Raw genomic sequence first — 27284 nt, forward strand, 5'->3', positions numbered from 1 at the left:
CACGACATGAGTACCATCCAGCAATATATGTGACAATGGATGTAGGCACATCTGCATGCAAACACACTGAAGAGGGAGTGGATCATGCTAGCACATGTACCAGCCTGTTTGCTCTGTCATTTGCTGAATGGCTCGTTGGGACCTGTTTGCTACAGCAAATGACATCTGAAGCCTCCTGTCACAGTCAACAGGTGCATCTGTGTTCACCCAAACCTTTCACAACAGGTTGCCTGAAGTTGGGCTGCATGCACGGCAACCAGGATGCCATTGACTGCTTAACATAGAGCTGCATGGTGTCATTGTCATCACAACTGGACCACCGAATTTCATCAGGTATTGTTTTTTTTATGAATCCTGCTTCTGTTTGGAGAAATAATGGGCATGGATGGGTGTAGTGGTATCTTGAGAACACTATGTGCTGGCCCTTTTTGCTGAGCATGACATCAGGCATCATGTTCAATCAAAAAATCAATGGACCTTTGTTCACACAAGGCCCATTGATTTTTTTTCATCAAGTGTTACAAGCAGTACTTTCAATGATGTTGACTGATCATTGCTGATTTACATGATTATACTTTTACAAAATAGTCAGATTTTGTGTAAAATTATTAAACAAATCTATAATTGTACTTCTTTTTACTAAATTCTGAAGATGAATTTAATTTGTCGGGTGTAAACAAAGATTTATTTTACTCGAATGCCATCCATCAGAGGGATTTCATCAAACTTCCAAAATTATTGGCAATTGAAAAGCCATATAGATGAAAACACTTAGCTTTATAAAAGTGGTTTTGCACATGGATAGTATATGTTTAGATATTTGAGTACTTGATTGTTTACAATGGGTCTCAAATTTTTTTTACTGTTGAATGAAATTAAAAATAGAAATAAGTGATATAGTAGCTTTTGAAGTAATTTGAGACCCTTTAAAGAAGATGAAGTGGATTTTAATCGTGATCACAAATACTGTGTGGAATAACAGCAGAAAACGGAAATGAAAGTACAACTATTAGACAGTGTTTACAAACAAGCAAATTACATATTGATCTTCAAAAAATTTTAGTAAAATTGTCTAAAGATGCGTTTGAATGAATGGACAACAAAACATAATGGCAATGCTGGCCAGAAAATGTAAACAGACTTATGTCTATTTATAGACACACATTTTTGCTTTATTAAATAAGTCATAGATAATTTGCTAATTATTTTACAGTAATAAATTGCAGAAATTTATGCTATCTGTTTAATAAGGTATTAATAATTTATAATTAATAATACTTTATTTCATCTTTTCATTGCATTCATTTTTATGTCCATGCTTCTGAGCAAACTCTTTCAGCTAGGAATTTTGTTAGGCTTCAAGTGTTTCTTCTGTGTATATTGATGAGTTAACAAGAAAATAAATAAATATAACTATTAAAAATAAATTTTTATGATGTTTACATGGGTAAAAATTTACTTCTTGAAACACTATCATCCCTGGTGTTATTTTCCCTACTTTTAATAATGATCTCCACTTTTTAAAAATTTACATCTGCTTGAAACCTATGCGTGTAATAATTTCATTTCTATAATTACTACAACTAAAAACTGAGTAATATTGACAATATTTCAATTTGGTTTCTGTCAATGCTATGTTGATACATGGTTTAGACACAAAAATAGTATAAGGTTCCCAAGTGACCATCAGATGACGGCTGCTTTGTTTTTGAATAATGCCAATAGCAACAAAGCTCAGTTCCATTTAAAATGCTTTAAACAATATGTTGAATTTAGGAATGTGGGGTTTTCCTGTTCTGTTTGCCATGTAAAAGGGGATAGATAACACTTTAGTACACTCCTATTTTGGCCACTTATATATTAAAATGTATGCAGTTTTACAGGGGAATATTAGAGTCACAAAGATTTTTCTGTATATCATTAATAGAAGTTTAATTACAGTAGAGCATCGATTATCCGACTCAATTGGGGACTGGGGTTGGTCGGATAACTGAAAAAAAAACGGATAACCAAAAAGTATGAAAAAATACATTGTTAGTATATTAGTATATCCCATGTAATTAGTATATTAGTATATCGCTATTAACCTACTTCGCGTTGAATTTTCATCGATGTTAAGCCTAACAAAATTTTTTTTAAAATAATAATGGTCACTATTGTATCATTAAAAATTATTTCTTTATTTTCCACAAAATAAATACAAAAATAAAGTCAAAATAAAAAATTAAGCCTGGTTTAAATACTGGCCTCCCTTTCATGGTCAAGCCAGTGTTACCAGCTAAAACACGCAAAAATTTAACAAAAATAATATGAAAGTAGCCAAAACATAGCCAAATATTGTAGCACCACATCACTAGCGCACATTTGAATTTGCCGACTAGAATGAGGTCGGTTAATCGGGGGTCGGATAATCAATGCTCTACTGTATTTCTGTAACTATCTAGCCAGTTTATTAATTATTCTACTAACAAATGTGAAGATTTTGTATGTGCATGTGTATTAATTCTCAAACTGCTAATGAATGGATTGCAATGCCATTCATTTCTAGTGGTAAAAATAACTTAAACATTTGTTGTGCATAAAACAATAGCAAATTGGTGCAAGAATGGGCCTTTAGTGTAGTATATTGCCATACCTACACATAATCAAATTGTTTGAAATCAATAAATACAATCCTTGCTTGCAAATTGTAATCAGCTGCCTGCTAGCGGCTCCCCTCTGGGAAGAATCCATCGAGAGCACAAACAATTACAGCTACCATGGTGTACATAATTAAATGGTAAAATTTTACCTATGTAGTCACCATGGTATGGTTGTAATTAAAGTTTAACATGTGAATTCTTTTTAAACTAAGTACTATTAACTATATTAATTAAATGGTAAAATTTTACCTATGTGCACCATGGTGGTTGTAATTGTTTATGCTCTTGATGGATTTTTTTAAAAATACTTTGAAATAATTCACAAAAAATAAATATTTCTGGAGATTTTTTTAATCAAAATTAAAATGTCTCACAATTTAAAATTCAGTACTAAATGCAATACGCAACTCAGATTCAGTACTCAACGCGATACAATCGGCAACCCAGAGTGCCGATTGGCTAGCATATGTCGGATGATCACTCCTCAATGTATTATCACTTTGCCCAACTAGGTGATGGCAGTATTCATAATGAGCAGTCAATTTGATAAATTAATTAATATTTATCACACTGCGTGCCCTTTTTGATCATTATTCATAATGACCAGGCATTATGAATAATGCCCGATTAATCACTTTGTCCATACATATATATTATTACTATATATTATTCTATTGCTATTTAAACTAAAATATGTAAGGAAGAGTAGTAAAACATAGTAACACAGATTATAACAACTTGTGCTAATTTTATCCGGCCCGTTGAAAAATTCCGCACGCAAATTTTTTTAAACTCTTTTATGAGATTTTGTTGACATCAACATTATTAGTGTGCGTACTGTATATATAATAGGCGTAATAAAATCGTCGAACACAAAGGAGATCGCGCTAGGTTCGAAATGCATGTGTGGACGGCATATGCTGCACTCCTCTCACTTTTCGAGGGACGACAGGTGGCACCACGCGTATTGTTAATTTTGAGTTAGCACTGATCGCATACTCTTTTTTGTTCGAGTCTAATATTAGTTTGCAAATATAAAATTGAAAAAGTGGACTTTTTGTAAGTAAAATTTTAAAACATTGGTTTTATTTTATTGTATTAATTAAATTATTTATTTGTAGACCTTTGTAAAATGAGTCAATCTAAAAAAAGAAAAGTTGATTTGGAATGCAGAAACTTCAATGAAGCTTGGACGGTAAAATATCTTTTTACAAACATTAATAAGAAAGCAATTTGTTTAGTTTGTCAGGAAACAATTGCTGTTTTCAAAGAATACAATTTAAACAGGCACTTTACAACAAAACATCCAAAATATGCATCACTTTCTTTAAAAGAACTTCAAACTGTAGCAGAAAACTTAGCAAAAAACTTGAATAAGAAACAAAATATTTTTACCAAACAAAGTAATATAGAGAAATCTACCACAAAAGCAAGTTATGTTGTCGCACACAAAATTGCTAAGTTCTGTAAGCCGTTTTCTGAAGCAGAATTTGTTAAACAATGCATGGTACAAGTGTCGGAGATATGTTGTCCTGAAAAGAAACATATTTTTGAAAATGTAAGCCTTTCGAGAAGAACAATAGTACGACGGATTGAAAATATTTCAGGAAACTTACTTGACCAGCTAAGAACAAAAATTGCTGATTTTACCTATTGTTCTCTGGCTTTAGATGAGTCCTGCGATATTACTGATACAAGTCAATTATTAATATTTATTCGCGGCATTAACAAGAAATGTGAAATTAGCGAGGAACTTCTTAGTGTGCATCCAATGAAAGATACAACTACTGGTGAAGACTTCTTTCTCGCTGTTGAAGAGTGTTTAGTTAAAGTAAGTTTAACTTGGAATAAAATAGTAAGCGTCACTACGGATGGTTGTCCTAGTTTAACAGGGAAAAATGTAGGCTTACTTAAACGAATTCGCGACAAAGTAAAAGAGTTACAACCAGAACACGATATATTATTTTTGCACTGCATTATTCATCAAGAAGTGCTATGCAGAAAAGTTTTGAAATTGAATCACGTCGTTACTGTTGTGACCAAAGTTGTGAATTTTATCCGAGGACGTGCCGTAAATCATCGACAGTTTGTTGAATTTTTGAAAGAAATTGAAAGTGACTTCTACGAAATTCCTTATTACACTGAAGTGAGATGGCTTAGCATTGGTAAAGTTTTGGACAGATTTCAATATTTGCTTGATGAAATAGTATCCTTCTTGTCGATAAAAGAAAAACTACATGATTTTCCTGAATTGCAAAATAAGGCTTGGCTAAACGATTTCTCGTTTTCAGTAGATATCGTAAAATATTTGAATGAACTAAATATAAATCTACAAGGGAAAAACCAATTCGCTTTCAATATGCACTCAAACGTCAAAGCATTTATGACAAAACTCAATTTATTTGCTGAAAACTTTAATAATAAATTATTAAATCATTTCCCCTCATTGCAAGCACGGCGAGAATCATTGAAAAATACAGATTTTTTTAAATATAGTGCAATAACACAAGACCTGCATTCTGAATTCCAAAGAAGATTTCAAAATTTCAAAGCTATTGAAAAACCTTTATCATTAATTAGCCAACCTTTCAATTTCGATGTGCAAGAAGCTCCTGTTGAAATTCAACTAGAACTAATTGACTTACAATCAAATAATTTACTAAAAGAAAATTTTCACTCAAACGAATTGAGTGCTTTCTATGGCGCTTTGAATAACGAACATTTCAAACATTTTTTGAACTATGTTCAAAAATACTTTGTTTTATTTGGTTCGACATATATTTGTGAAAGAACTTTTTCTTTAATGGTTTCCACGAAAAATAAATATCGATCACAAATTACTGACGAAAATCTACACTCGGTATTAAGGATTGCTACAAGTGATTTGGAACCCAATTTTGAAGAAATAATGTCAGATGAACATTCGAGATTTCACGTTTCGCATTAACTTTAAATATTTATTTTAACGTTTGATGTTTTTCTTTTCTTTTTTGAATTCTATTTACTATTATATTTACGAAATGCAATATAAATGTTAAATTGTAATAACTATGTGTCAATATAAAATAATTTGTATCGTTAAGACATAAATAAGTAACAAAATAAAATCTTTCATTGACTGGTTTATCTAATAGCCATTTATTTATAATAATATTTCTTTAAAAATTACGTGACATATTTTATTCAAATTGAAATGATACTTAGTGTTTTTGTCAAAAAAAAAAAAAAAATTGGGCAGGGAAAAAACTCCATCCAAAACATCCGCTTGTGCAAAGCATACGCGGTATAGTCCTCCGGCCCGGGAGACATTTTGAAAATTTCATTTTGGCCCGCGCTTTAAAGTATTTGCCCACCCCTGCTTATACTATTATTATTCTATTGCTATTTAAACTAAAATATGTAAGGAAGAGTAGTAAAACATAGTAACACAGATTATAACAACTGTGCTTAATCTATTTGTTTTTGAATGCAAATAATATGCTTGTAATATTAATTTCTTACTAGCAAATGAGAAAATATCAGAAGCATATAATGATATTTGTAACAAAATCTTACATGATAAAACCATATTCAAAAAAAGGTTTTGCTGTTCTTTCTGCTTTAAAACTTGTTCTTTATTTTGTTATATTTTATTGATATATTTTTGCATTAGTTACTAATATATCTTTGCTACAAACCCTGTTTTTTCTTTTTTATATTGACAATGACACAATTTGCATACTCAAAAATTGATGCAGCAGGCAACTTCAGATATCAGATACATTATAAAAAAAAAATTATTGCAGTGAATATTAGTTCAAACAGTTCAACAAAATATCCATAATAAACATTTAAATAATATGAAGAAAAAATGCACAAATAAATGTTAGAAACTTTTGCAATTGTAAGGCAGATGATTTTTTTAAAGCTTATAATGATTATGAGTGATGTTGGATTTGTTATTTCTATCATGAAATGAAGAAGTAAAGGAAAGAACAATGCCATTCTAAATTTTCAAAAAGTAAAATACAGTAAGTACTTAACATTATTGAGGAAAGATACAAATACATTTCTAATCATTTATAGTTATTGTGTTGAATTTTCTTTATAAACAGTAAAATCAATTCTATGAGGTGAGAAATAAGTGCCGGAAGTTACAAACATGATCCATTTAGAATAATAATAACCAAATAATATCTTTTTTATATCATTTAGCATATGGTAAAATTGGTTTCATTATACATTGTTTTGCTTAATGTCACAGTTTCCAAGAACTTATTGATAATGTTAAATGAGGACTTGTATCATACATTGAGTACTGGTATATACAAAAAAATAATGTCAATTTTGTTCTGATATGATCAGGATTTGTTTGTTACATTGTTAAATATTATAACTTTGTTAGGAATTATTCTATCGGCAATCTAGTCGTATATAGTGGACTTATTAGTATTAATAGTGTTCAAAGTTACATTGTCTTTATATTGAACTGTCATGTTGTATAGATCATTCAGTATAACTATGTTGATGGAAAGACTATAACTAAATATGTTTCCTCTTGTGATAAAATAACAACAGAAACAGTTTCTTTAACCATAAATATAACCAATTTATGTTAAAGAAATTTTTCAAGGTATATTTATGTTGGAGACTTCAATTGAATGCATCATAATCTATAATGAAAAGATGAGACTGCAATGAAGTTATCTTGGCAACCAATACGTTAGAAAGTTAACATTTGATTTTACTCTCATAAGTACATCAACAGTGTTGTAAGATCTTCTTACATAAGCTGTAATTAGTTCAGGTATTTATTTAAATAGCTAAAATAATATCAACTAACTTGTAAACCAGACTTATAAATTCTTTATTATTAGAAACTTTAGTAGTCACAATTAATAATTGTTTTTAATCATAAACATAATTTTAAAAAATTCAAGATATAATTAAAATTTGCCATAGATATTTATAATGATTTATTTGTTTATTTTTATTAGAAATAAATTTTTAAATATATAATGTAATGAATGTTTCTAAAACTTTAAAAATTATTTTAAATATATATATGTATGTGTAATTTATATATATATATATATATATATATATTATTTCTTTATGTTTTTAGTTGGTGTAGAATTTAGTGTCAAAAGAAAAAAGAAACATCAAATATATAAAGGTCCAAGGAAGAGTATGTAAAACTTTCATATTTATTTATGAAATAACTTAATTTTTATGTATTAATAATGAACAACGATTCATATTTCAATTTAACTAACTAACTCCAAATGAGCTATTCGGGCTATTTTGGGCGACATTAATGATTAGTTACTAATTAATTTAACTAGAAGTGGGTGAATATGCCACTACCCAGTTGGAAATCTGGATAATTAATTAGCAATGCGTCTGCATGGTAAGCAGAAGTTGCAGGTTCAAGTCCCGTTGCAGCCCGATTCTTTTCTTCCAGAAATTTTTAAATTAATATGCAATGGTAGCATATTCACCTACTAGGCAAATTAATTAGTAACTAATCATAAACATACTCAAAAATAGCCCAATAATTCAGCAGATCATTTGGAGTTAATTAATAATAAACTTAATTAAACTAGTTCTATACTAATTTAATAATTGTGTTGTTTTATCTAGTAATATATACATATACAGTTGAACCAGCCTATCTTGAATCTCACAAGGACAAGAAAAAATTTGAGATAGACGGGTTTAGTGAGACAGAATTTCTTACACAGTAAACAGTGATAGGTTTAATTGGTATTTTATTAATACAATAGTAAGTACAGTACATACCTGTATTAGGTATAAATAAAACGTTGTTGATATACCTTATCAGAAATAGTTTTTAATAGTTTCTGATGCCTGACTTTTTTCAACCAATGAGATATAAGTCAAATGCATGTTATCAGCATTTACAATTTTTTATACCAAAATATCATAACAGATAGTGCCACAAACAGTTTTATTTATTATGATAAATAATATAAAAGTTACTTTTTAAATAAAACATTATAACAGCAGGAAATGTTATGCAACTCGTTATTGGATGTTTTATGTCATCATTCTAATTATAAATATTTTTATATATATTTTCAGAAAAGAAAGGAAGATTAGGATTTTATAAAAAGGGAATGGTGCGCACTAAGGTTAATCCATCTGCTCAAGAAAATATAAATACTGGGCCTATCAAACAAGAAAGTGATGATACAGGCAAGTTTTTTTTATTTTATTTTACATACAACACTTCTAATTATATTTTGAAATCTTTATGAAACATTGAAGTAAAAAACAAAGAACAACTAGAAATGCTGGAATTTTTAATTTTACTATTTTTCAAATCTATTTTTCTAATTTCCTTAACCTTATATAGTTCTCAGCTTTCCCACTTAAATCTTATTATTCTTGGCTTTATAATTCATCTTCAAGGGTATTAACATCATTCAACAGAGAGTTCAAGTGGAATTTATCATTTCAATTTTTAAAAATATGCAGAGAACTGTACCATTCTAAGCTGATTTCAAATTAATTCAAAAAGAGCTTAAAAATTGAATAATGTTCGTTCAAAGTTCACTTTAAAGTGGGAAATATTTAATATTTAAAACTATAATTAATTATAATATTCCAAACTAACATGAAACAAATTTAAAACATATTATTAATTGGAATGTGCTTAGCATCTACTTTTTTCTTTTCTTTCTTTTTCAAAATAAAGTTCTCTGTCTTACATGTAGCGTTTTACTATTTAAATATGATTCAGTTTATCTTAAGATAAATGTTTAAATAAATTTTAATATAAATCTTTAAGAAATTGTAATTTGTTCTATGATATAAATTATTTTTAATGACGGTTTTCTTTTATTTAATTTAGTTTCTTCTACATCAGATATTCCAGTAACATGTTCATCTCCATCTGTTGGAGAAAAATGTGGTTTTCAATCGGTTGAAAATAATGGCAATAAGTAAGTTTTAAAACTTTTTACTAATTACTAATAAAAAAATTTTTGGAGAAACAAATATTTTGCATGGATCTGAATAACAAGCAGATTTAAAAAAATATCTATTTTGTATTATGATGATAAAATAATAATATTTTTTAGAAGTAATAATTATTTATTTTGCTTTTTAAAAAATTATCCAGTTTTATATTTTGGGATAAAAATAATTAACCTTTTCCTACATATATTTAATCATAAAACATTCATTGTAAATTGTATTTTTTTTATTCTTAAATTTTATTCTACTAATTAATATTTTTATTTATGCAATATTTCATACGGATAAAATTATAATGCATCTAAATACAGTAGATTCTCATTAGTGTCAATCTCTGTGGAATCACCTGTAAAGGTTGACATTAACCAATATAATCTTTATATATATTACGAAGTTTTCACTTAAAAATGAAGTTATTTTGCATATATATGATAATATTAAGCTGTATATTTCATTGTAAGACTGCAACTTCTATTTTCAAATAAATTTTTTATGATTTTTACACTTTGCAGCCAGTTGAGTAAGTGAAAAGCATTAGAGTGTTCAATTATGTTTTGTTTCATATTCAAAAGAATATTGGCTCTGAATGGGACCTTATCAGAGCCATAGACCATGCCAATAGGAGTAAAAAAGTCAAAGGAACCAATAATCTACAGATAACTAACTTTTTGTAAGATATAGTCCCCCCCAAAATTAGCCTAGGTGAAATTTTGAAGACTTTCAAAAACAGGGTAAAATTTAAAAGTAAAAAAAAAATCCAGAACTATTTATTAAAACAATACTAAATCACGATTTTCCAGTTTACTAGAGACAGCTAATAGCTCAAAACACAAGGAACCCATTACACTAACTACTTCTGGCATGCCAATACATCAAAACCTAGTTATACTAATTGATAGTTGACACTATCAATTAGTATAACCAGGTTTTGATGTATTGACACTATTTTGACACTACAGGGTTGTTACTAACTAGAGTCCACTGTATTTAAAAGTTAAGAAAATCTATTTTTGTAATAGTTTTTATATCAGCCCATTATAACTTAGTGTGTTTCTGAATCTTCCAATAAGTATATTATGTTTAGTGTAATAATAAATTTGAAAAGGTTACAAAATGAATATTAAGGTTTAAAAAGCTTATTGTTTTCTTTTTCTTTTCTTGCTATCATGCATTAATTCTAATCATTATCTTTAAAATAATATTAACTTGATAACAAATTCTAAAATTTTACATTTATAATACATTGTTATAAGAAATACATTTAAATTCTACTATAAATAAATTAAAAATAAAATTAAGAACTTGTGTTTGGTTTTAATTAATTTAAAAATTAAAAACAAGTTCTAATTCTTCTTCGAATTAATGCATTTTTTCCATAGAAAATTAAAAGAAAAATTAATGAAAAACTGATTGCTAATTTTCTGTTTTCTTCAGCATATATTTACAATTCTTCTTGATTAATAAATGCATTTAAATATTAATTTTTAATTACAGAATTTAAGTTAATTCAAAACTAATTATTAATTATGGATTTATTAAAATTCAATTACCTGCAGAATTTCTTATAACAAAAACTTTATGGTTAGGAATAGATTATATTAAATAATTAGAATTGGATTGATCCAATACATTTGATGACACGTGTTCAAACAGTTTAACTAAAATATTTATATCTTAACAATTGCATTCTAATTTACAAATATTATTCCCGTATTTATTATTTAGATTGATGATCAGATTGTTTCTACTGCTGTTTCTGAAAATTGTATATTATCTGTAATGAATAGATAAAATAGTCTGATTTAGGTTAGACAAGATGATTCAGAATGATTTGATCGTAGAATCTCAAAAAATGTAGGATAAATTCTGACTTAATCCATATTTGAGGAAGTATTACAAATCATTTCTAAACATTTTCTGTGCTTTTTATTAAGTAACTGAACTTTATACTATCAAATGGCATTTTTTGAATGATTGAAATAATAATTATAGTATACATTTTGTTTTTATCTATTAAAAAAAAAACTGCAAACAAAAAGTAATCAAAAATAATTTCTGATTATTTTGCATTTTGAAAAGTGTTATGAAATCCATTTATCAGTTTCTATAATGTTATTGCTTAGATTATTTATTTATTTTTTGAGAAATATATTCAACTTACACAAAAATAATCTAATTTATATTAAAAAAAATTCAACAAAAAACTATTTTTTTCTACGATAATTTATAATAATTCAATATTATAAGAAAATTATAATACTGAAATTATTTGTGTTATATATATATATAATTTAGTACTTTTTTTCCCATAAAGCAAGCTTCATAAAAATTAATACATATTAAATGTAATATGTATTAATATTTTTCTCACAAAGATTTTATACAGAAAATTGTTTAAGTTATGATCAATAAGGATTATAAAATTTAATTTTTTTTTATAAATTTATGTATTAATGAATAAAATAATTACATTTTAATATATTTTGATGTATTTTAGTTTATAATTTACAGGATAATCTTGAAATTTAGCATTTTTTCTTTTAAATTTTAAATGAATATATCAAAGAACAAGCATTCAATAAAACTTGTATTGATGATAAATGAAATAAAATTGCTTTTTCCTAACATACTGCAATTTTTGAAATTATTAATTTAAATTGTTTGTTCATGCCTGTTAGTATTTTGCATATTGTTGCATGGTAAATGAAATTAATGTGACTATGTTTTATCAGTGATATCATGCTGTGTTTTATTTGTTGAATGTGTGTTTTGTTATAAAGAATCAATGTGTATTGATATGTTTATTTTTGAGTGTTAAAAAAATTATATATATATACAAGTATAAAGTGATAAATTAATTATGAACGTATAAATTTTTTGTATTTGATGATATATATTTGTAAATGGGATAGTGAGATTGAAATTTTCTGTATTTTTTATTTTTAAAATTGACATTATTGTGTAATGTTCAAATGGTGCAAATTTTTGTAGTATTTTTTTATATTTTGAAAAATATAGTTGTTAGAAAGAAAATGAAAATTTATTAATTACAGATAATTTTATAATAATTTTAATGTTTGTTATAATGACAAATTGTTCATTTGTTTAGAAAGTAAGAAATGGTTTTTTTTATTAATGTGCTTGTAGCATATATTTAATGAGAAGGTATGATACACTAAATTCAATAATTTATTATGTTGTATATATAAGAATATATATGTAAGTAATCCTCAGTATATGTGGTTCAGTTAATGCAGCGTCCATATTCCAGTCATAGTCTCTTGTCTTCTGAGAGACGGTGTTTACATCATAAGCTGATGGATGATTGGCTAAACAAACTATTTTGTCATATCCAATATAGATGACTGGATTCTCCTCATGCTGTTCTGAGATAAAGAATGTTCTCTAATACTATTGTATTAGAGAACATTCTTTAACTCAGAAAACAGTGTTTCAACATAAAGATCTTTTTTTAAAGTGCCTACTTTACATCTCACTCAGGAATTTCACTGACTCAATGTTTTTATTAATGATTCTACATCAGTTATTGAACCATGGATATGCTGTTAATCCTCTGTTACTTCCAGCCATTTATCTCAAAGTATTTTTTGAAATATTGACATCTAATTTTCTCTGATTTAATTCAGAAAATAATTAATTATTTTAACTCAGTTGTTAAAATCTCCATGTTTTGAGAAGACAAAATTACTCAAAAAATTTTGACATTAGAATCTGTAAAAACTATTTAAAACAAAATAAAAACAAGCTTTTGTTAAAATCACATACTTTATTAGAATCCTGTACTTCCTTCAACATGTGCACTATAATTTTGTACTCTTCTGCCTTCTTGAAAATTTTACAATTTTGTTGGTTGGAATTCTGTACTGTGTTGAATGCTCAGATAACCCAAACGTGTATAATTAATCTAATAGAATTCTGATGTCAACAGCAAAGATGAGATTGTTGCGAGTTACCAGAATTGCATTTGTCTCCGGAAGAGAAGTTTTCTCTCTCATGTTGTTATTATTCATCTCTGAAAGAAGAGACAAGAAATAAGTAATATGGCTCCAGGTCTTTTTCATGGGAAGTTCAACATTACCAGCTCAACAGAGCTTTGAGCTGACAGTGCTGAACCAGTTCCTTTTCCTCATTCCAGCTCACTCTTAGATAGTAGGAAAAAGTGAACCTAGTTTCCTCTAAAATTTAATAACATTAGTTCTGATAAGAAGAAATGTAAAGTGATAAAACAGGACATTATTGAACAATTCAACAATAGTGAAAACAAAGCCAGTATTGAAAGGGTTCTAGACTTCAACAAATTGACTGTGTAACTAACATTGAAATCAAAGGAATACAAGAAGCAAGGTGAGATGGCATCAACTTATTTTAGTATACAATGCACTAGAAACAAATCTGGTTTTGGTGGAAATGAAAATTTTCTTATTATGTGACTTGAAGATTGAAATCAGAATGAACTGCATGCACAGAAAGCTAGAACTTCTTTAAGAAAGTTTCACAAAACCTTTCATTCTTTCTCTAGCTGTTTCTTTAATCCATCAGATAGGAGAACTATTTAGGAGAGTTCTCATATCTAATGGATTAAAGAAATGGCTAGAGAAAGAGTGAAAGGTTTTGTGAAACTATCAGAATGAACTTTGATCAACACAAACAATTAAATGATTAAAGCATGCAACCTACTTTTTTCCTCAAAGCAAAATTCAAGAACAATATGACATCTTTAGCTGGCAAAGGAGTGGTTCCAGAAACTTTAAGCCCAAGTAGGGATGCACAATACGGAAAATTAAATTTAAAATTGACGTGGAAAGTTGTAAGTGTGGACACTAAATCATGACTGCAGTCTTGAAAAGAATGAGAAAGGACTATAACTTTGGTTGAATGTCCAATTTTTAATGCTGGTGAAATCAGTATTTATGAGAAAAAATACCTTTCAGAACTTTTCTGGTAATTAACAAGAGCTTACAATGGGGTTTTGAAGTCTCAAAAGACAGATTGATATGTTTATCAGGAGGAAACATGAAAAGTGATTTTTAAATTGAAGCCCTTTCTGATTTATCACACACAAAATCTAGAGCTTTAAAAAATTACAACTATCACTTCTGGTAATTTGGAAGATCATAAAAAGGCTTGGGTCACAGTAGTGTTATTTGAAAACTGGTTTAAAAGCTACTTTCCTCCAAAAGTGGAAAATTCTAAATATTGAATAGCTTCTAAATTTGCATAGCTCATCCAATAATCCTACATTATTGAATGAGCTATGCAAAAATGTGCATATTGCTTTCTTACTTCTGAATATTTCATCTGTTTCATCTGATGGATCAGGACTGCATGAAAAAAATCTCATCTCAAGAGCAGAAGTAAGTTCAGTGACTTTGAAGGTCACTATTATTGAAGAAATAAGCGTGATTGGAAAGAATCTCAGCTTTGGAGTAATTGATTCTTAAAACACCAAAGAATGTTTGGATTTGCATTTACAGCTACTCACTTGTATTGAGCTCATGGAGTTGTCCTATTTTGAAAAAGAAGCTGCATCTGAAAGAGAAGAATATGCAACTAACGAAATTTCATGTAAGGAGTCTGGAGAAAATGCTAGGGACCTTTATGACTTTTAAACAAATTATGGATTTGGAACCAAACTCTGAAAGAGCATGATAATTTGTCAAACATGTATGAAAGTATCAACAAAATGAAATTAATTTTTACAGAAAATGCTATGAACAAAAACAGAAGGCAGCAACTGTGCAGGCAGTGCTTTTTAAATATTTTGCTTTATTTTTAAAATTGCTTACTTTTTTTTTTTAGGCTATTTTAGTGGTTAGTCTGAACTTTCTATAGTCAATCTTTAATATTATTTTCCATAATTTGTTACACTATACTTTGTCTAAAATATTTAACTAATTAATTAATTTGTCAACAAACATTTTAAAAATTTGATTTCTTCATTTTTCTGTGTTTTTATTCTTCTCAAGTGAATATACAGAGGGTTGATCGCATTACATAATGCTGAATTAAGAGGCCTTATAAAGTAACCTAAATGCCATGGTGCCAGTTTCGATTATGCTCGATCTGATGGCCATGTTGTGAAACTTTAACCCTACATCAAAGTTTTCACTGTAGAAGACTTCTTTGAAAAACATTCATGTCCAAATGTCCCATTCCTCCTTACAGGCTTTCCATAAGGCTGCCATTGTTTTTGGACGACGGCTTCCCAGAGCTTGTTTCAATAGACCAAATACACAGTGGTCCATTGGAGCTGCTTCGGGTGACTTCACAGGAATGTCATCGAAAGGAATGATATGGATTCCTGCTATCTGTTCCAATACATGGATGAAATCTCGGGTTGATTTGGAGATATGACTGGAAGCTTTGTCTTGATGCACCCATACATTTGTTTAGACATTTCTGTACAAAGCAAGGATCTCTTCACAGTATAGAGGTTCCAGAACGTTAGTCTGGTAGTACAGTACATATAAATTAATTTTAACATTTTTTTCAACTTTTCTGATGTTTAGTTTACCACAATAACAATAACCCACAATACCATAAAGCCTGACAGAAAACTTTCGCGACATTCCGTGAATCATTTTTGATATGGTCTCCCATCTGATGGTCTGTAGTAAATTTCTTGTGATTTGTTACAATTGTCCATGTACACCCATGCTTTATCTAGCGTGACTACAAACTGCCACTTGTTTACCGAAAGATACTTTTTGTACAGTTTTTGGTAGTTAGTCTTTCATTCTTGGATGTGACGAGACAGCAGCTTGTAAACTCGACCTGTATGGCATTTCTCCAGTTTCAAATTCTTGTGAATGATGGCATGAACTGTGGACTGTGCTATTCCAACACTCTGGGCAATACTTCATTGGGTTTTTGGATTTGAACCACTGATCAGTCATCGCACTTTTGCTATCACCTCCGGTGTGTGGCTTGGGATGTTCCTTTTTCTGGGCCGAATTGAAACACTTTATGATGGTCCTGGCTCTTGCGAATCATTTCTTTTGAGAATTGGCTGTATCCCATATCATGAAACGTTAAAACCACGATTTTTGCACATTTTAATAATTTGAGTTGGCGAATATTTTGTGTCGGAAAGCGCAGTTCCATAACCTGCCCAAAAGTTTGAAATTTTAGGTGGCATATTTGTGATAGATAAACCTTACTTATCAAAAGTAAAACTCAGAATATACAGCAGCACGTGGGCCAGTTGCTTTTATTCTACTTTCTACAACTGGAACTATGGGTAATATGCAAATCGGCATTATGGAACGCAATCAACCTTCTGTAAATGTAAAAATTACAATTTCAGACAAAATCTTAATGACATAATTCATTAATTTATTTATTTCCTGTCAATTGTTACCTTTGATAAGTGTGGTTTTGATATATGTGGTACATATGTGAAATCTATTAACCACATATATCGAGAGTTACCTATATATATATTTTTTTATGTTATATATTATTTAAATTATTGAGAGAAAGGTTCATTAAATTCAAATAATAATGTCCTACATACAAGGTTTTAATACATTTGTGGAATATGAATTGTTTCATAAAGTAAAAATGTATTTATGTTAATTAAAAATTGTTCGGAAGGTTAGTAAATGAGTCAGCTTTAGATAATAAAAAAGATTTAAATATTTTAAATAGTAAATATAAGGAATAAATTATTATTTTCATTCTAACAACATTCTCCATCAATAGTTGAACAGATGAATATTGTCAAGTAAACATGAAAACGTAAATTGTAATAATCTTATTTAGTTCAGTTTAATGATGAAAAGTACCTTTTAGACACCGAAATTGCGGTTATATTACATCTTATGCTGTATTACAGCTTCTATAATATGAAACCAATGTTATAGTTTAATTAATTAAAATAATAACGAAATAATTAAGAATTTAACTCTTGTTTTCATTGTAAATTATATTTATTAAAAATAGTATAAATGTTATTTTTTTCCTACATTTTAGTACGAATACTTGCAAAAAGATTTTACGAAGTATATTTTATATAATTAAGTGTAATTGTTAGCAAATTTTAAATATAGTATTGTTTTATTAATATATGAATTTTGATTTAAATTATCTTGAATTAATGAGTTTGTATGTGTTATCGATATTAAATGAAAGAACTTTTCGAGATTTTTATACACACAAAATATGAAAAATTAATAGAAAATTATTTGAAAAAGAATGATTGTTATTGTAATAGAGACTGTTTTATACTAAATATTTCATTTGTTAAAATGTTGCTTATTTATATTACTTAAATATATATTTAAGTTAAATATTCTTAACTGTATATCTAGTTCTCAACTATATACCGTTAAATATTCTTGTTGTAAATATCTTACAAATAAAGGTGATAATTTTATAATCATTATAAATGATTTATACATTATATTTTTAAATTGATAGGAAAAATAATGGTAATAATAATAATAGGTTAGCAGTAGGCCTTTACATTCAAAAATTTGAAGAAAATTTTGAATTTTGTGTTTGTGTGTAAATTTTAATATATTGTAATTATTTTAAGTTTAATATTATATTGTATTTTTGATAATTATTAAATCTGGCCTAATGACAGATGAAGAATCAAAAGAAATAAATTAGAAATTATTTTAATATAATTTAAAAAGAAAATAATGTAATATATATTTATTTTTTAAAAATTATAAATGAAATTATTTAATTTCAGGTAATGTATCAAAGTATTGAAAGTTTGAAATTTTTAAAATTTCATACGAAAGAATAAATTTTACTTGAAGCTATTACACATTTATAAATGAAACAATTGATTATCGAAGATTAAATAATAAAGATTATTGAATAAAAAGACTTTTTATCAGACTTGAAACACAATTTTAATAAATATTTTCTCTGATAAATATGGATATGAGTAAGCTTTATACAACTTAAATTATATTTTGTATATTAAAATTTGATAATTAAAACTGTTAATGAATTAATAGTAATATGAATTGTTAATTTATCTGAACTGTTAATAGTTTCTTGATTATAATTACAATTGATTAAAAGATTATTAGCTTTTGTTGGAAATGTGTGAAAAGGTCAGTTTAGTATCTATTTATAAAAGATTATTGTTGTTTTTTGATTCTTAAAAGTTAAATTTTTTAAATTAAATATGAGTATCTTTTTATTTATGTATACATACGTACGTACCTACAGTTTTTATGTTTGAATTCAGATTCAGAAGTAATAAAAATTCAGATAAAAATAAAAATGAACTGATTTTTGTGTAAATTCTCTAATAAATTTAACATTCTGTACTGGATTATTAATTAAATGTTAATAAAATACCAAATATAAAATTTTATAAAATAGTTTCAACAGAGTAAAACATCATTTAACAAAATTTTATAAATTTTTTGTTGTTTAATTAATTACACTTGGGATTAAAGTTAGTCTAAAGCATCACCGAATCAAAATTGTTTGATACAGTAATATTTTAAATGCTTCGATTTGTTTAAAATTAGATGATAATTTTAAAATCCAAGCTACAAATAATTTAAGATGTCTGAGATTTCATATATAATGACAAATCATTGTATAAAAATTTATTTGAGAATCTTTATATCTGATAAAAGATTAGTTTTTTTTTTTAAATATTAACTTGATAAAGTATATAATACATTTTTGTGTGTTAAACCATTGTTTTACTAGTATATGTTTGGATTATATCTATTAAATAGTGAAGCACAAAGTTTTAAACTACAAATCATATTTTTATATTTATTTAAAACAATAAAGAAGATATCCGAGTGAAATGTAAGCATTTTGTATATAAACACTATGTTAAGAAACAGATGATAATGACATACTAAAACAGCAGATTTCAAATCTAGTTATTATTTGTTAAACATGGTAGTAATATTAAATATTTAATCTGAATATAACTGAAAGGAAAAGTAAATATTCTAAATTCTTTATGATGATTATAATGTATTGTTCAGAAAGTTTCGACAAGCACCCTCATATATGTTTTAAATTAAAATTCATAGCATTACAGATCATTCATTTTCAGTTATTTTATAATACTTTCAAATATCAATTCGTGCTTCTTATTTAAGTTCAAGGGACTAGCAATGTTTACATTTATTAACTTTGAAAAAATTACATGTGGTCTTTGTCTTAGGCATATTTGGAAAATTTACTCTATTTTACTTTTTTTATGTTAGTCATTTAAAACAGATATTTAATAACTACTGTTTCTATAAATGTATGAAAGTGCCAATAACATTTACAGTATTATAACACATAATAATAATTTATCTGTCGAATGTTGTAAAATGTTTTAAATGTTCCTGTTTACATGATCTGAACACAGTACACGAATTCTTTAAAACACAACAAAAAATACTCGAAATTTATTTTCTCCACAATTGGGCAACACTCTAGTACCCGTCAATTAATAAGCACAACACTGGTTTCTTACCAGTCACACAGCTACACTAGTCAGCACCGACTCGATACACCAAAGGAAAGCGCACAATTTCTCCCTCTCTAGGTGGGAAAATCTCTCCCACATTCATATGGTTACATAAACACACCTGACATGTGTGACAATTCTGTTTAATTGTATATCGAACTTAACGAATGTTGGACGTATATAATTGCCTGTAATATAACTTTCTCCTACAATGTATGATTTAATATGTATAAAAACAAAACTGATTAAATCAGTATGTGAAAATAATAAATATTCCATATTCCCTAAAAATTTATTCCAATTTATTACACATCTAAATTGTAGTAATGCTAGAAAGTCACTGAATAAACAAAAGCTTATTATATCATAAATTACAAAATTATTTTATGTCTGTAAGATATGGCAAAAGGAATAAAATTGCTGACATTTGAAAATATGTCTAAAATTCATTGCAATTTGTTTTTAAGTATTTTTTTACTCAAAAAATTATTTCTGCTATCTATTGTCCTGAACAGTGTATAATATTATGTGATTTAGATTTTATAAGCAAACCTTTCCAAGTAGATAAAAAATTTATTGAATAATTTAATAAGAAAAACAAAGTAATTACAATATTTCTCTTAAAGAAAATAATTTGTGTAATCAGTGTATATATTGTTATGTTAAGAAATAGCTTAAAAAATTATGAAAATTAATTGGTAGAAAATTACGTGTTTTAAATGATTTACGTTTTGGATAATTTTGAAAAGTTAGAATAGTATTCATTAGTTTCTGATGAAAAATCTTTTAAAAGTTAAATTTTTTGCGTTAAGTAGTACAATTTCTGATTTTCATAAAATGTTCTCTCTTTTAGAAATTTTTGTAAATTAAAGTTATTACAGTGATGATTTTACCAGTATAAAGGAAATTTAATTAAGTAAAAAAAAAATGGTGAATATTAAGATAACAATTAATTATGAATAATAAATGAATTGAGTGTTTAAGTTCAAGGCTATAAATTTTATTCAAATGTATTTTAAACAAGTAATATAAAAAAAAATTTTTTTTAAGTCAATTCCTACTTTATTCCGTCAGGATCACAATATTAAGTGGCAAAATAGAAAGAGAAATCGGAATTGAACCTAAAGCATAAAATTTCTTCAATTTTATTTTTTAAGAAAAATCCTTCATTCTAACCACTAAGCCACAACTGCTAACTCACTCTCGAAAATCATTTGGATAAAACGTCTACTTAAAGCAAAAATTTATCGATTTTCGCAAGAATTGAACTCGCATTCTTCACCTTCACATGAAAAATACTGAAATCCTTGCATTTTACCAATTGAGCTACTGCCTGTTGATTTCAATTTTCATTACAAACTGCTAAAACTATATTTAAAGTATTAATAATTAGGTGAATGTTACCTGTGGTATTGAAGATGGTGACTGGGAAATTTTTTCCCTAGATACTAGACTGCGACGGAGAAATTTATTAAGATTTTAATTTGCATAATGCGACAGATAGTACAGGTACGCCCCCTAATGTTTAGATCACTTGGTATTCTACTTTGAGATTATCCATTGTTAATTTGCTTCCAGATTATCTCTTGATAATCTGATTCGAGATTACCAGAAATGCAGCCATCTCAAACGTAGGGGAAAAAAATTTTTCCGTCGTTGTCTAGTATCTAGGGAAAAAATTCCCCGTCGCCATCTTCGATACCACAGGTAATATTAACCAATAATTAAATTTAATTAATGAATTAATATTTGAAAAAAACTGTATTAACATCAAGTGTCATCCACTACAAGTTTAAGAAAATGTATTTGAACTTGAGTGGATAAATAAAAAGTATTTTATTAACGATTGAAAATTTGAACAAGATATATATATATATATATATATATATATATGTATATGTATGTATATTGGGTTGTTCGGAAAGTTCGTAGCAATTTTTGATAGCCAACAGTTGAGACACCGATTGACGCAAAAATGATTAGAATTGTACAAACCAATGAATATTACGATAAATGATCTTGAAACCACAAAAAAACCGTTAAGATTATTCAAATAGCATTTAATTTGTCTCATTGCAAAAAATGGATGCGAACAACGTGCATTATTGACACTTATTTCTTTTCTTTTTTCGTAAAGGCAAAAATGCTGTACAAACAGCAAAAAAGATATGTGATGTTAATGGTGAGAGTGCTGTATCAGAATCAACTGTTCAAAAGTGGTTTGCAAAATTTAAAATAGGTAATTTCAGCCTTGAAGATGCTCTTCACTCAGGAAGACCTCCTGTTATTGAAGAGGACCAGATCAAAGCATTATTGGATGAAAACCCTCATTACACAACTCGAGAGATTGCAGACATAGTGAAGTCATCAAACAGTACTGTATTTCAATTTCTAAAGAAGCTCAGATACGTGAATCGTTATGACATTTGGATACCTCACGACTTAACGGAAAAAAACTTACTGGATCGCATCTCCATTTGTGATTCTCTTGAAAGACGAAATGAAAATGACTCTTTTCTGAAGCGTTTAGTGACAGGTGATAAAAAGTGGATCATTTATAACAACATCATCTGAAAACGATCATGGGGTAAGAAAAATGAATCACCACTAAAAACTCCAAAGGCCGGTCTTCATCCAAAGAAGGTCATGCTCACTGTCTGGTGGGATTGGAAAGGAATCCTGTACTATGAGCTGCTTCCACAGAATCAAACAATTGATTCTGATAAGTATTGTTCCCAATTGGATAAGCTGAACATGGCAATTAAAGAAAAACGTCCGGAACTGGTCAATAGAAAAGGCATTGTGTCTCACCAAGATAATGTCAGACCTCACATGTCTTTACGAACACGCCAAAAATTATTGGAACTAGGCTGGGATGTTTTACCCCACCCCCTTACTCACCCAACCTTGCCCCGTCGAACTACCATTTGTTCCGTTCTCTACAAAATTCCCTTCATTATAAAAACTTTGATACTTTGGAAGCTTGCAAAAACCACGTGGATCAGTTTTTCGCAGGAAAAACTGGAAAGTTCTACAAAGAGAGTATGATGAAGCTGCCCCATAGGTGGCAACACGTCATTAAAAACAATGGCGCATACATAATGGAATAAAAGTATATTTTTAGTTTTAAAACAATTTTTTTTATTTCTCTTAAAAATCACTACGAACTTTCCGAACAACCCAATATATATATATAGGGAGAGTGTGAACTAATAGTAGGAATTTAAAAAGTTGAAAATAGAAAATATATATATTGTATATATATAAAATTTTTTAAAATATATTTAAATATTGGTAAACAGGTTTATAGACAATTAAAAATTCAAAATGTATTATTTAAGTACAATGAAAGAAGCAAAAAGTACACAGTAACAAATAGGTTGAACAATTGTATATCTCAGAAATTTTTGAGAGATTGTTTTAATAAAAGTTATCATTATAAAACTTAAATATTTTATTTATGACTTTGTTTTGATATGGTATAACTAGAAAATAATGAAAATTCAATTTGAAATTATCAAATGAGATTAAAAAATAAATAAATACTCAGCACAATTAAAAGTGATTATTTTGTAGAAAGTTTTCCTTTAGATAATTTTTGATACTTTGTACATTTTCAAATACTTAATGTTTTAATATATATAGTCTCATAGTTTCATATGACTCTCCTGTTATCTTGAAAGAAACTACATTGCATGTTTTTTTAGAAAAGGTAAAGAGTTTTTTGGCATTGATGTATAAATTACAAATAACAATTTGTAAATTATGTGGTTAAATCATCACTCATATTATAACCTGCATAATTGATCAAAATTCAAATTTTTAAAATGATTTATGTAGAGAATTATATTAAAGTTTTTTAATTGGAATGATTTTAGTATATTATGTATTTAAAATTATTTTTAATTGCTCTATTTATAATATTGTTGAAAACTTGTTGAAAATTATATATGTATTTATGTGTACATACTTAACATTTATTGTGTAATGATGAATTTAAAAAGCTATAACATGAAGACTTGTACAGTTACTCCATTTTTAATTGTTCTCTTGTTATTAGAATTTGTAATTGTTCAGTTCATCGTTATATACTGAAATTGGGAAATTTTAATAAATTTTTCTTTTATTTAAAGTTAATTGGAAAATTTCAGATCACCAATTCAAGATATCAAATGGTTCAAAAAGAAGACAGAATTAATTGATCAAGAAGATGAATTGCATCATTGAGAATCTAGAAAGAAAGAAAAAAAAACAATTCTGTCAATGGCTAATTGTTGATCATGTGTGTAAATTTTGCAGATTTAAATTAAATTACATAAATTCTTAAACAGATGATAGATTAATTTAACACTATTTTTTTTAAGTCAATGACTTCAGAATAATACTCCCAATATGCAGCCAATAATATATTATTGATAAACTGCATATAAAGTATTATTTTAATTTAGGAAATCGTTACATTAGAAATTTTAAAAAAAATTCATTTGTAGAATTTTAACTTAGACTCGGATAATCTGACTTAACAATTATTAACAATTTTGAAATGTTTTATAACTATTTTCTATATTCAAAATTTTAATTGTGTTATATTTTTTAAATAAGCTATTAACAGAATTGTTTAGTTAAAAAAAGAGTTACAAAAGTTAAAGTACTTATTTAATTGGATTTCAAGTTTTTGTATGTAGAATGAATTATATTTTATTAGATAGTAAACACATTTTTCAATAACATGTTTTATAAGTGCACGTTCAAAATTTTTATTAGAAAGTTTTGCCAATTTACGTGTTATTTTAAAATTTTTTTGCCATATTTCCATGCATATAAGAGCATGGGGCAAAATTTATATTTAAATTACATTAACACAGCAATACAGTGCTCTTATAAGCTAAAACAAGTTAGTACCAGTACATATAAGAACATGCTGATATTTGTACAGAGATACAGTAAGAATACTGTAATTTAGTAAAACTGTAATTCACTCACTCATCAGTTCTGAACACTTACCTTGTTCAATATCTTATGACTGCACAGTCACTTTTGAATAACATGTAATGTAAAATATACCTTGGTCAACCACTTCATTGTGAAATAAAAAAATTACTCTTGTGTTTCGTGCTGCTCGTCTTTTCATTTTATATGGAGATATTTCACATGAGTGTTCAGTCCCAAATGAATTACCTTGTATTAAAAAAAATACATATGATATTAATATTATTGTAAAATAGCTACAAATTTTCAAAAATATTTGTAGCTATTAAGTTCTTATTACTAAATTATTGTAATTATTCTATATACAGGTATACCTCGCCTTACGTCAGTAATTGGTTCCAGGAGAGGCGACGTAAGTTGAATTTACTTGTGTAGTTATGACGTAAGTCGAAACTACCATGGAAAACGCCAATAACGAGCACTTAAAGATTGCTAAATAAGACTACAACACAGAAACACGGATGTTTTCGTGTTTCGTTTTCTAGGATTTATGATGATTATATTAACATTTACTGTAAATGTACATATTTTAATATGATTTTACGTGCTTTTAACGCTTTTTTGGTGATATTACGACTTCGATATTTGTGGCAGACAGATGTAAAGTAGAATGAAATGACTTAAACTTGATTTTTATTTTTCCATATACTTTTTTGACAAGCGACATATAATCGAGAACGACGTAACTCGAGGTATACCTGTAATTTAAGAGGAGATCAAATTACAGATATTGAAAACTTTGTTACTTTTAATTTCAAATATTTACACTTATAACACTAACTATTTTTGGTATTACAAATATATAAAAATCTACAAATACAACATATGCTGTAGAAATATTATACTACAATAAAAATTAGCGATATTTGTAAGAATAAAATTATCATCATTTTTGCACTTTAGACTTAATGTGTGTATCATGGTTGTTTTTATAAAATTTTGTATCTGGTTTAAATATTTTGAGTGGTAATTCCAAATGATTCAATATTGTTTTTCGAGTTACACATTTTTTTTTTCTTTATTTATAATTTATATTTTTTTTTATGCGAGATGACTGGAGATCAGTTTTTAATATTAAAATGTTTTTATCCATTTTATATAATTTAAAATGATTACTTTAAATTAATTATATAATTATCAAAATTGTTGTTAATTTAATTTCAATTATAAAATATTGTGTTTTAAAATCTTAATATATAATATCTAATTTTATTTTTTTTATCTGAAGAATAATTTAAGATTTATTTATTATATTTTATTGGTTTTATATAATTTTTTTTTATTATTATTTTTAATGTTATAAAAAAACAAAAGAAAAAGGTAAAATTGTATTCTATTTATAAAGTTATTTGACCTAAAGAATTAGATTGTTTTTCTGTATATATTTAAACATATAGTACTTACATAACTATAGATTTCCTTTCATTATGAAAATGAGTGATATAAAGACATCAGTTTGTGGACCTGCTTTAAGTTCAACTCACTCTGAAGTTAATCCTGAGCAATGGGATGTTTTGGATGTAGCACAATTTCTTCGAATTAATGAATGTGGTGCCTACTGTCAAATGTTTAGCCAACAGGTAGCTTTATTTTGTATTCATGAAAAAAAAACTAATACTCCAGGGGAAAATATTTATAAATTAAATTTGTATATAAATATAATATAAATAAGTTCTTTTACTTTTTAATTTGTAATTGATAAAAAAAAAAACATAATTATTAAATATGTAAACATTTTGTAAATTTTGTTTAAAATTATTGCCATAATATGCTGACTATCATAATTTTTATTATATATAAAAAGTAAAATATTTTACAATATTTTAGTTTGTTTAATTCAAAATGAGTATGCATTAAAATCCTGTTTCCCCCCCTCTTATAAATTTGAATTAGTTTAAAAAAAATTAATTAAACATAGAATATTAATAGAATATGGATATATTAATGAATTATTACATAGCCTATGTGATGATATTACAAGAAAGTAATTTTATAAAAGACTTCAGTTAAAGAGCTGAGTGTACAGTATGAATTTATAAATATTAGTTTGATAAGAATATTATTATTTTTAAATATTAGAGAGGTTGCAGCTGAAGTTCAAACGTTAAACTTGTACGGCAAACAAAAGTATAGGTTTGACATTTGAACTCCAAGTAAAACATGTTGCGCCACACATTGATGTCGCGCACTGACTCATG

General features: G+C 27.1%; 1 protein-coding gene across 6 annotated transcripts in view; it reads left to right on the forward strand.

The window, feature by feature from the left end:
* LOC136968759 (MBT domain-containing protein 1-like) overlaps positions 1-27284 on the forward strand; it is a 116435-nt gene that overhangs the window by 68922 nt on the left and 20229 nt on the right. For 4 of the 6 annotated variants that reach the window (XM_067262787.1, XM_067262791.1, XM_067262790.1 and 1 more), the window contains exons 14-17: positions 7747-7809; positions 8727-8840; positions 9499-9589; positions 26501-26666. In XM_067262787.1, the coding sequence (XP_067118888.1) occupies positions 7747-7809; positions 8727-8840; positions 9499-9589; positions 26501-26666 (434 nt within the window). Of the gene's footprint in view, positions 1-7746; positions 7810-8726; positions 8841-9498; positions 9590-18345; positions 18435-26500; positions 26667-27284 lie in introns of those variants that run through there. The other 2 variants (XM_067262793.1, XM_067262792.1) reach the window with 2 other exon arrangements.

This window comes from Centruroides vittatus, unplaced genomic scaffold (genome assembly GCF_030686945.1).
Source record: "Centruroides vittatus isolate TY-2023 unplaced genomic scaffold, ASM3068694v2 contig_1520, whole genome shotgun sequence".
Classification (NCBI taxonomy): Eukaryota; Metazoa; Arthropoda; class Arachnida; order Scorpiones; family Buthidae; genus Centruroides; species Centruroides vittatus.